Below are 12,402 nucleotides of genomic sequence, written 5' to 3' on the forward strand. Positions count from 1 at the left end.
TATATTTTTCCTTTCTAATTAATTTAGTTTCCAAATGTAAATTCAATGTAAATTCAATATTTCTAAATTTTTTATAAATCAAAATTTCGATGCGGAATGAATTGCCCGTTTTTACAACATGTATTATATTGTTTAAAACCACCCTAAAGAAACGGTATGGATATGGATAATAAATCTTCTTGCAGGCAAACCAAAATATTTTAGAGTTAGAGTCAACATTCTAGGTCAACCTTATCATCGAGCTTTAAGCTAAAGGCCAGCAAAAGCTCTGCCTATGCCCGATCCAAGGTTGGCCAAAGGTCAACGTTTGATTGATCTGACCCAGCCCAGCTCATCCATAAGTTTTATTGGATATTATATCTTCATTTTTTAAACATGGGCCAACCTACTTAGGCCGTACTTTGATTGCTCGTTAGACCGGCCCAAAGACACGATCCAATAATATAATCACATAATAATATTATTATGATTATATATACAAGTATAAAATATTAATATATAATTAATTAGTATTTATGACCATTCTTTATTGTCATTTTCAATCCTCTAAATTTTTTTAAAAATAATATAAATATAAAAATTATTTCTTTAAATATAAAATAAATTAAGTTGTAAAAAAATATGATATAACAAATTTTATTGATAATTTTTCTAAAAATTAAAAAAAATTACAAAAGAATAAAATAAAAACATAAATTCTAAAATTCAAGAACTTGGTTTGAAAAAATATTGAAAAAGTAACTTATTATATGGGCTAATTTAAACTTGATCCAAAGGGCAAATCTAAACCCAACCAAACTTTCGCTCATTGAGTTAAGCCTATGGATTGAGCCATAAACATAGGTTTTAGTAGTTGGGTCAGTACTACCCTAGCCCAAACAATGCTTGAAGTGTTGAGTTTGGTGCTTTTAATTCGTGTATTTGTAATTCATGAACAAATTATTTATTCAATAAAGAGTTATCTTATTATTTATTTGCATTACTCGTATTTCAATAAACTAAGATCCAAGGTTATTTAATATAATTGGAACAATATATTTTTTGATATACAATATATATTCGTATATTCGATATACAATGGATAATATTCCAGTAATAGCTTAAATAGTCTATAGTATATGGATAAGGTTGGGTACCTTATCCGGGTAACACTATGGATACGACACACTTTATAATAGTTAAAAATAATTTTATCCAGGTCGTTCATGTAGAGACAAACGAGTGGGGGTATCCTATACAATTAGTTCGTATAAGACCAGATCGCGGAATAATTAATCCTTGGCTCTAAAATCGTTAGTCAATAGATTGTTATCTCATTGGATAATCGGGTAACTCAATCTTAATCTTGAACGAGTTATTGACTCCTGATATAAGGGATCATTCTTTGCTTTGTATGGGTGAGAATGACCCAGGTTGCCAACTCAATAATCCTACCATTTTGGGGGAGAGACCGAGCGGGGAGTTGGAAAAATAACTACGCAAGATGGAATTCACTCCTTCCCGATTTTAGAGAAGTAGATGAGTGTTCCCTTACATGCTGACTTCGGGACTTGAACAAGGGGTCTCACCCTCTCACTGGCCCGAGAGGGACTTCCGGTTATTGGTCGGACCATAACCGGGTTGTTCATTAGAGGAGCAGTGGTATTTAAGGAGCAAGATGTAACTCAGGGATAAAATTGTAATTTGATCCAACTAGAGTTGCAAGTACTCGTGAAGGATTGACTTGCCGTTAATGGTCGTACATCCGTAGACACAAAAATGTTCTGCAGTGAGAAGAGTGCAGTTGTGGGTCTTTACTGGAGTGACCCGCAGTTAACGAAGGTTGATTAACTCAGTTAATGAGTTTAACTAATTCATCTCGTATCGTTGAAGCTTCTGATCTGTAGGTCCATCAGGTCCCCTTGCTAGCTCACAACGGGTAAAACGAGGTTCAATATTTTGAGAGAATTTGAAATGTTCAAAATTATATATCAGATAATGTATATAATGTATATTATGATACATTATATATATAGTTATTTTTTTTTAATAAAGATTCAAATTAAACTATATGTTATAAGAGAAATATTTGAATAGGATTCAAATAATTAATATGAATTGATTCATATTAAAACTATGGGCTATACAAGAGATATGCATTTGAATATGATTCAAATATATAGTTTTAATTAAATATGTGATATTTAATTAAAAGTTAAATAAATAATTAATTATTTAATTAATATTTAGATTTTAATTAATTATTTATTAATTAATTGTTAATTGATTTAATTAATTGATTTATTATTAATTAAAAAAAGGAAAACACACAATGGTCATGGGATTTCCCCTAAATTCAAGAGAAGATATCGCATATCCAAAATGATAAAGATATTCTAATGGTCTTAGGATTTTCCCTCTTTATAAAAAAGCTAAAAATCTCTCACATTTCTTACTCTCTCAATCCCTTGCAATTGAATCCCACAATCCAAATTCTCGACCGAGAGATATAGCGAGGAAGATCAAGTGGTGTTCTCTCATTGGTTTACACGAAGAAGAGTCTTCAAAGGTAAAAATCCGACAATGTTTCTTGTTTTATATTTTTCTGTGTTTTAAATTACATAAGAAACTCAAGACCGCGTTCTACTGCTTCCACTCCAAGATTCACATCCCCTTCAATTGATATCAAAGTACGATTTTTCGTTCTGAATTTTCTGGTAAAATTTTGTACAGAATATGGTGGGTTTTCTTCTGCATTTTGATGTTTAAGGTTTATGGGTTTTGCAATTGGATGTTTGTTGGTTTTGACATTTAGATTTACAAATTTGTTTGATTTGATCAATGTAAAGGACCCGGTGTTTTTGGGCATTTAATATTGTAAATCATTGTGTAAGTCTGTGTTGTACCTACTGGATGAATTCTAAGGTTTTTTTGCCATGATTTAGCAGATTTTTTGATGTTGAAGGAGAAGACCCGAAGCTGTAAATCTGGAAAAAAAAATTCACGTTTAAATGTTACTCATGTACTTGCGGATTGGTCACTTAGATACAATGTAGTAATATTCCCCAAAGTGTCCAATGCTATCCTATTGAAGCATAGTTCCAAAGTTTAAATCTTTGAAACTGTGTTTTTTGTTTTATTTTTTTCTAGTTTTTCTTATATTAAATTAATATAAGTGTTATATGAAACATGTTGTATTTTTCTTGTAATTAATATAATTGTTATGTTAATTAATGGAAAAATAAGTCGCATTGAGCATAAAATTTATTTAGTAAATATAATTGTTTTATTTTTATAAATGTCCTTTGATGCATGCCTATAAGTTTAATTATATGTATATGTTATATGTATATTTAAAGTTTAGTATTGCATGTTTAGGATTAATTAATTTTAAAAAATGGTTTTAAAATTAATTAGTTAAACCTTTCGTTATTTTTTCCCTAATAAGATTAGAGTTTTTTCTTAAAGAAAAACTTAATTATAAAATATTGTCTATAAGGGAACCCTATCTTAGCAAGGTTCTATCTAGGTTGAGGTATTTAAGCTAAACGTTTAGTAAAAACCTCTACTTGGGCACCGACCTAGGGGTTGAATTAGTCAATATTTTATAAAAGCATGCAATAATGTTTTAGTTTATTAAATCGTTACATAGACTAAAAACATTAGTGTAGAACAATCCAATATAAACAAGCTGTATTGGGCAAATGTTTTTATTTAAAGAAAAATGTTTTAGCCGGTTTTTCCTTAAATAATAAACCCTAACTTATAAAATACTTAGTGGGAGGATTACTGTATGTATATAACGTACTAGTATGTTTCATATACAAGGTATGTATAATATATACTCTTTCCCTCACGATCTCCGTGAAGTTCACACTGTGAGATTCATGCTCGGCTTCGTGGTGCCTTAGGAGCATCCACCCTTCAGAAGGTGTTTGCTTGGGTCAATATCAAGATGAATTGAGAAAGTATTTAAAGTAAGTGGGAGAAGGTCGTGTGACAACACTTCCTACAGTTTCCTTTATTAGTTTGCAAAGCAAGGGTTTCATGCTTGGCCTTGTGGTGTCCTGGGAGCATCCTCACTTTGGAAAGTGTTTGCATGAGACCAGTGCTATGGCAAACTACAAAAATGGATAGGTTTCTAAAGTTTTTTCAACGGTATTGTCCTACCCTTCGGTGGGTGTGTCGGGGCGGAATTTTTAGGGTAAAAAATGAAACGGCTCACTTACAAGAAATTATTAAGTTAGTTAATGATTTCTAGACCAAATGAAATGATAGCTAATCATTATAGGGGTAAGAGTTATCCTAGTATAGTACTTGGTTGAGATAGTCTCAATTCAGCAAAGGAATAATTGACTACCCTTCAATGGCGGTTGTTCTAAATCATTGAAGTATCATTGCAAATTATTTAATTGTAGGATTGATTATTTCTTAATTTGCTAAATTTGATTGGTTCAAAGAGGTTTTGCAAAGTTCTAATGTAAATAATTTATTTGTTTAAGGAATTATGTCTACATCTTTAATTTCACTTTTTGTTGCCGATAAACTAACTGGGGATAACTATCCCACGTAGAAAACGAACCTTAACACCATACTTGTAGTAGATGATCTCTACTTTGTCTTAATGGAGGCCTGTCCGGAGATCCCTAGACCTGACGCCACGAAAGCTGTTCGTGGCGCATATGACAGGTAATTCAAAGGCTTGAGTCTACATCTTGGCCAGTATATCTGATGTTTTGGCGAAACATGAGAACCATGATAACTGCACTCAAGATCATGGATTCATTGCGTGACATGCTTCGAAAACCTTCCTTACAAGTCATGCATGAAGTTCTCAAATTCATCTTCAACTCATGGATGAAGGAGGGAACATCTGTCCGGGAACATGTGAATAAAATTGTCCCCGCTGTTGTCCAGAAGGGGAAGAAGGCTAAGGTTGCAACCAAATGGAAATGTTTCCACTATGGTGTTGACGGGCATTGGAAAAGAATCTGCCCGAAGTACTTGGCCGATAAGAAGAAAGTAGAAGGTAAATTTGATTTACTTGTTCTAGAAACATCTTTCATGGAGAATGATGATTCGTCTTGGATAATTGATTCAGGAGCCACTAATCATGTTTGCTCTTCTTTACAAGCAATTAGTTCCTGGAGGCAAGAGATTTCTCTCTGAGTTGGAATCGGGGAGATCATCTCTACTATTGCGGTGGGCAACGTCAAGTTATTTCTCAGCAAGCATAGATACATGTTATTAGATAATGTGTACATTGTCCCTCAAATGAAGAGAAATTTAGTTTTTGTTGCTTACTTACTTGAACAATCTATGTCAATCTCTTTTCTTTCTAATGAAGCATTTATTATAAGAAAAGGTGTTGAAATTTGTTCAGCAAAATTAGAAAATAGCTTGTACGTATTAAGACCAACTTTAACTAAAAAAATTCTAAACAATGAATTGTTTAAAACTGCAACAACACAGCCCAAAAAACAAAGAATTTCTCCTAAAGAAAATGCCCATCTTTGGCGACTCAGACTTGGCCACTTAATCTCAATAGGATTGAGAAGCTGGTTAAGAGTGGCCTCCTAACTAAGTTAGACGACAACTCTTTACCAATATGTGAATCATGCCTTGAGGGTAATGTAACTAAAAGACCATTTACAGCAAAAGGTTATAGAGCCAAAGAACCCTTAGAACTTGTACATTCAGACCTTTGTGGTAAAATAAATGTTCAAGCTCGAGGTGTGTATGAATATTTCATCTCGTTCATATTATTCAAGATTTGGGCAACTTTACCTAATGCAACATAAGTCAGAAACTTGAAAAGTTCAAAGAGAATAAGACTAAAGTTGAAAATTTATTAGGTAAGTCCATTAAAACACTTTGATCACATTGTGATAGTGAGTACATGGACTTAAGATTTCAACAATGTATGATAGAACATAGTATCGCTTTCCAACTCTTCGCACCCGGTACACCACAACAAAATGGTGTGTCAGAAAGAAGAAACAGAGCCCTGTTAGACATGGTTCGATCAATGATAAGCTATGCTCAATTGCCTAACTCGTTTTGAGGTTATGTAGTGGAGACTGTAGTTTATATCCGAAACAATGTTCTATCAAAGAGTGTTTCCGAAACACCATTTGAACTTTGGAGAGGTCGTAAACCTAGTTTACGACACTTCAGAGTTTGGGGATGTCCAAAGAAATTGGACCACGTTCAAAGATATGCCTATTTGTAGGTTATCCCAAAAAAACAAGAGGTGGTTACTTCTTCGATCCTAAGGAAAATAATGTTGGGTTTTATGCTCTAAACTCGTGGTTTGTAAATATAAAACAAATATTCATTCAATAAAGTTGTTATTGATAGAATTGCATTAACCAAAATCCAATAAACTAATATCCGAGGTTTTGTCATGTAACTGGAACAGTATATATTTAAGCCTATATATTTGATATACAGTGTATATATATACAGTATATATTTGATATATACGTGAATAATGTTCCAGTAGTAACCTAAAGGGTCTATAATATATGGATAGGGTTGGGTACTTTATCTTGGTAACATTATGGATATGACCCACTTTGTAATAGTTACAAATGACTTGATCAAGGTCGTTTGTGTGGAGACATGCGAGTGGGGGTATCCTATACAATGAGTTTGTATAAGACCGGCCCACGAAATAATTAATCTTTAGCTATAACACCGTTAGCTAATAAATTAATATTCCAATAGGATGACCAGGTATCTCGATCTCAATCCTGAGTGAGTTATGGACTCCTGCCTGTTAGGGCTCGTCATTTGATTTGTATGGGTGAGAGTGGCTCGAGTCGCCGACTCTATATGCCTACCATTTTGGGGACGAGACCGAGTGAGGAGTTGGGAACATAACTACACAAGATGAAATTCACTCCTTCCCGACTTCAGGGTAAGTAGATGAGTGTTCTCTTGAGTGCTGACTCTGGGACTTGAACAAGGGGCCGCACCCTCTCACTTGTCTGAAAGAGACTTCTAGTTATTGGTTGGACCATAACCGGGTTGTTCATTAGAGGATCAACGGTACTTAAGGTACAAGATATAACATATGGGTAAAATGGTAATTTGACCCAACTGTGGTTACAAACACTCGTGAAGGATTGACTTACCCTTAATGCTCAAAATCCATGGACGGAAAATATTCTACAGTGAGAAGAGTACAACTGTGGGTCTTTAGTGGAGTGACTGACAGTTATTGAATGTTGATTAATATGGTTAATGAGTTTAATCAATTAATCTCGTATCGTTAGAGCTTCCGATCTGTAGGTCCATTAGGTCCCTTTGTTAGCTCGTAAAGGATAGTTAAGAATATTTAATCTTGAAAAGAATTTGAATTGTTCAAATTTGTTAATGGGAATTAGCATAATGTATATTGATACATTATAATATAAGGTTAATTTTTGAATTGAATTCAAAATTATGAGAGAGATGTATATTGGAATTTGATTCTAATATAGTTAATTAATTTAAGTTTAATTTGATTAAATATGATTTAATTAAATTAATGGGATATGTTTATTAATTTAATTAAATATAATTAAATTCAATTAATGACTTATGTTAATTTGGTTAAGTTAAATTTGATTTAATTTAATTTAATTAATAATTATTTTTTTGGTAATTAATTAAATATGATTTAATTAATTATTAATTTAATTAAATAAAAAAAGAAAAAAATGGAAAATGACCGCTTTCCATCATTAATGGTGGAAAGTCAGAAAGTCACAACTTTCCCACTTCCCACCATGGAAAGTGGGAAAGTTGTGACTTCCCCACCACTCTTCCTCCTTTATAAAAGGGAGACTCTCCTTTTCTGTTTTGGTCCCCAGTCTCTGAGAAAATCTCTCTCTCTCTCTCGATTTCCTTTCCAGTTACAAGACGGTTCCCACAAACCGAGATCTTAACGTCCAGAGGATAGCAAGGAAGACTTTGTGGTGGCATTGATATCTACATTTAAGAGGTGTCTTCAAAGTTTGTATCACTAACTTCTTGTTATTCGTATTTATGTGTCTTTTCTTTGTTGCAATTCTAAAACAAGTCGAAGCACACGCATTCGCGCACTTCCACTGCGGGATCCAATCCCTTCAAATAAAGAATTTGTATCGACAAATGCTACTTTCCTAGAAGAAGACCACGTAAGAGATCATAAACCACATAGTAAAATGATAAATAAATTTTCCAAATAAGCTATCAGTACGACAACAAGAGTTGCTGATACTGTTGGACCATGAACAAGGGTTGTTGACGGAGCCAATATGACATGACCCGCCCCAAAAACACCTACTAGTTCTAGAACAAGCCGCGCTGACCATAAACTCCAACCTACTATAGAGTCTATAGTCAAATTTCATTCTAAATTTCTAAAACTAATTTAGATTATTCTTCAATATATAAAACATAAAGTGTAACATAATTCAGCTCAGAAATAAATATTCGGCCATGATTTCTAAACATGTTTTACAACCACAAAAGGTACAACTACTCCATTACAAGTCATTCTAAATATACATACAAAATGATATGCAAGTTCTAAGACGATGAGTGGCAGAAACTGGTCAGCTATCTCTTTGAAACTCAAGTGCAGCCTGGTGGAGGAAAAAAATGATAAACAGTGAGTTAGGAAGTTCAGTGAATGACAATTTAATAAGAAAATAGTTTCATAAAACTTCTTTCATCAACAACTGAAATTACAACTCTTAAAACAAACTTCTTAAAATTGAAATAATAAGCTTCTTCAGTAAAAACTTGAGCAAACAAAAATTCAGTAATTTTCTAAACAATACTTGTAACAACATATACTTTCTGAAAACACTTCTAAATACATATCAAATGTCTTCTTTTAAACCTAAAACAGGTTAAGAAAACTCAACACCACATATGTATCCACATTCTATTCTTGTCCACTGGCGTAGAGTAATCTCAATACGCACAACAGAATAATTCTATTTCTGGTCCACTGGCATAGAGTAATCTCAATATACACAGTAGAATAATTCTCTCAACATGTGGAGTCTAATGGTCCCAAAGACCTTCTATTTCTAGGTATACTATAGAAACACATTCTTATAGCATACGGGCAATCACCTAGATACAGCAATATGGTGGTTTGAAAACTTATTTCTGCATAAAATTTTCAATCTCATAAACAGTTCTAAAATTCTTCTTTTCTTCTGTCTAAGAATGTTTCTTTCTCCAATCACAATATTGCCAGTTTTAACAATCACGAAAAATTGTATAATGACAACTTAAAAATGTCATGCAACATTAAATAATGACATTCGATATATGTCACGTAAAGGTTTACAACGACAATTTAGAACTATCATGATATACTTGATAATGTCGACATTTAATTGTCAAGAAATAGTTTTAATTTTTTTTTGTCACGAAACCTATTTTGTTGACATTTTATAAATGTAACTTTTCATATAATCTTGTTTTGAAATGTTTCTAAAAATCACTTTCCATAGTTGTACTTGTACCTGTCAATTGTAACGTATTTTACATACAAGAACATATATATCCATTAGTACACCAACCCACCTACAAATATAAAGTGTATACATATAGTAAATTATATATACATGAACGAAGGTTTTTCATGTCAATCAACCCCGTACATAAAAAAACTATACCAAGTAACTATTAACCCAACAAAAAATTACCCAACAGTCATCTTTTAGATATTGCAAGTAGCTACCCGTCGTGGTTCTCTAGGCTCTTCTTGGAAGACCTAAGCAATGGATAAAAACCTCAAATATTTCACAATAGTATATGCAAAAGGTCAAACTACAACAAATGTAGCTAACATATTACTATTATATGTTTTAGAGTTCATACCGTGTAAACGTGAAAGGTCAAACTACAAAATGTAGCTAACATATTACAGAAATGCTAGGCCCTGCTTCCTTCAACCCTCGCTCCCACATGCTGAACAACATATTCAAAACAAACAATTAAGAAAACACGAATTAACTTCGGCAAATATACACAAAAGTAGATAACCTAAACTTTCAAATCTCTTACACTGAGTTTAGTTTCTCTTTCTACTCATTGTAAAGGTTAACATAGTAGAAAAGAAAATTATATTTCAAACCTTCGGAATCAACATACTTTCATAGCCTTTATGTAGTGCCAGAGAGCTAACAATCACAATACGCACCTAAGATATTTTTCTTTCTTTCAAATCACTCACATAAAACCCTTCTTTCACAAAAACAAAGGCTCTAAAAGGCAATATCAAACGGTTTTTTAAATTCTCAAAATACTAAAGACTTTACCTAAATAAAACTGATTTAGGAACACCACAGATGTTGAACACTAACAAACAAAAACAATCTACTTATCTAAACCTTAATTGGCTATCATTCCTGCAGGATAGCCACACAATTATCCAACTAAACTTTAAACTACACAATTATCCAACGAGACATTATACTATATGCATGACACATATAAACACTAAGTCTTAATTGGCTACTTGCACAATCTTACATAAGCAAGTCAAGCCTAAAATCAATGCACTATATTCACAGAAGAGACCACAGAAGTAGCTAGAACGGGAGAGAAAGACAACCAGAAACAAGATATGAACACACCAATCTAAACAACATAGCTTTAACAAACACAAACGGAAATGAAAATTGGCTATCTTTACTGCAGGATAGCCAGAAAATCATCCAACTAGACTTTCAACTATATGCATGACACAAATATGAACAATAGGTTTTAATTGGCTATCTTTGCTGCAGGATAGTCACACAATTATCCAACTAAACTTTAAACCACACAATTATCCAACGAGACATTATACTATATGCATGACACGTATAAACACTAAGTCTTAATTGGCTACATGCACAATCTTACATAAGCAAGTCAAGCCTAAAATCAATGCACGATATTCACAAAAGAGACCACATAAGTAGCCAGAACGGGAGAGAAAGACAACCAGAAACAAGATATGAACACACCAATCTTATGGGGTAGCAAATGACACAACAAATAATTCTACTATGACCAACATGCTTCTCAAGATCATACGATATGTTTCAGCTCAAGAATATAGTCAACAACATGAGGTGTTAACAGTGACCAAGAACCATACCTCAATATACCGTTACAGTATATGTGTTCATGCTGAGGGTATTGCCCAAAAGTATTCGATGGAACCCTTCACTCAACAAAAATTTTCAATCTCCAACATGCGACGGCCAACCAAACGACAATGAGTTACATGAACGGGGAAGCCAAAAAACAAGATAACACATGTACTACGAAAAATATATGTGCTAGAGTATGAACTCTGCCAACTCCCTCCTAATCACATCCAAGTGCTCCTGTGTAACACTACGGTGCCCCTTTCATCTATACATATTTATATCAAAGTCAAAGCAATGCAATGTGAGAATATATATTATTGTTCAAACATTCACACTAGGCTATTTACGTACGCATTCTGGGATTGTTGTGTTACAAGCGAAGACTACGCCACGCATGAACCGCATGCATAGTATCCACATTCTACTACATTCGGTTGTTTTGGGCACTGTGAATATAACATATAAATAATACACCTCGATAAATAAGTTATATATAAATCCAGACAAATAATTGAACTCGAAAAACGCTTTACCAGTACACGCTTGAGAGCAAATGGTTTTTTCTGTATATTTCTTACAGCCCTACACCAAGTGACTCATATAAGATATGTCATCATTATATATGCTAATAAATATTTAATACTACATGAGGAGGCATGCAATACACTTACATGGTGATGACACTAAGAATATCATCTGTCAGGCGATTTCTCATCGAGTCAAGAAAAAATGTCATATTCTTTGCGGGAGACATTACTATCAATGTCCAATGATCTCTACAAATTCAAGTTAATAATTACTTATTGGCACGTATGAAATATTTATCTATGGCCAATATGAAAACTTACCCGGAATGATATGGAAACATCAGCAGTTGGTTCAACTCCAATTCTGAGAGTCTTTTTGTCAATACTTGCATGCGGTTTTCTTTAGACAGATTAGTTATAGAAGTGACCCCAACATCTAGAAACTTGTACGGGCTTGATTCATTTTCATTGCCCAACGATCTACGTAAGAACCTACACAAAGGCGTTGAAAGTTCAATATTTAATAAAGCAATATATTGATCAACATAACGTACTCTACAACCAACAGAAAATCAACTTGAAAGCAAATAGCTTACGTCGTGTAGGCATCAATGCACGAAGTAGTTGTCGGTTCCATATGAAACAACTTCTGTACATCCTCCACCATGATAAACAACTTATGTTCATGGCCGAACACATCCTTCGATATAATCATTTGAATTGCCCTTCCAATGTAGTTTATCTCACGAGTTAAACATGTTAGA

At 33.3% G+C, this 12,402-nt stretch overlaps 1 protein-coding gene and 1 long non-coding RNA gene across 2 annotated transcripts; one reads left to right on the forward strand and one right to left on the reverse strand.

The window, feature by feature from the left end:
- Window positions 1-4,725: 4,725 nt before the first annotated feature.
- LOC111024598 (uncharacterized) lies at window positions 4,726-5,148 on the forward strand. Its single transcript, XM_022302307.1, has one exon. It carries the CDS (start codon window positions 4,726-4,728, stop codon window positions 5,146-5,148), a length of 423 nt encoding a protein of 140 aa, XP_022157999.1.
- A 6,377-nt stretch (window positions 5,149-11,525) lies between these two features.
- Window positions 11,526-11,888, reverse strand: LOC148211421 (uncharacterized). The gene is made up of 3 exons (XR_015790782.1): window positions 11,783-11,888; window positions 11,645-11,693; window positions 11,526-11,557 (listed from the first exon to the last, which is right to left on the reverse strand). It is a non-coding gene; the product is annotated as an uncharacterized LOC148211421 (long non-coding RNA).
- Between the last annotated feature and the right edge of the window lie 514 nt (window positions 11,889-12,402).

This window comes from Momordica charantia, assembly GCF_013281855.1.
Source record: "Momordica charantia cultivar OHB3-1 chromosome 5 unlocalized genomic scaffold, Mcharantia_2.0 BLBB01000005.1, whole genome shotgun sequence".
In the NCBI taxonomy this organism is placed as follows: Eukaryota; Viridiplantae; Streptophyta; class Magnoliopsida; order Cucurbitales; family Cucurbitaceae; genus Momordica; species Momordica charantia.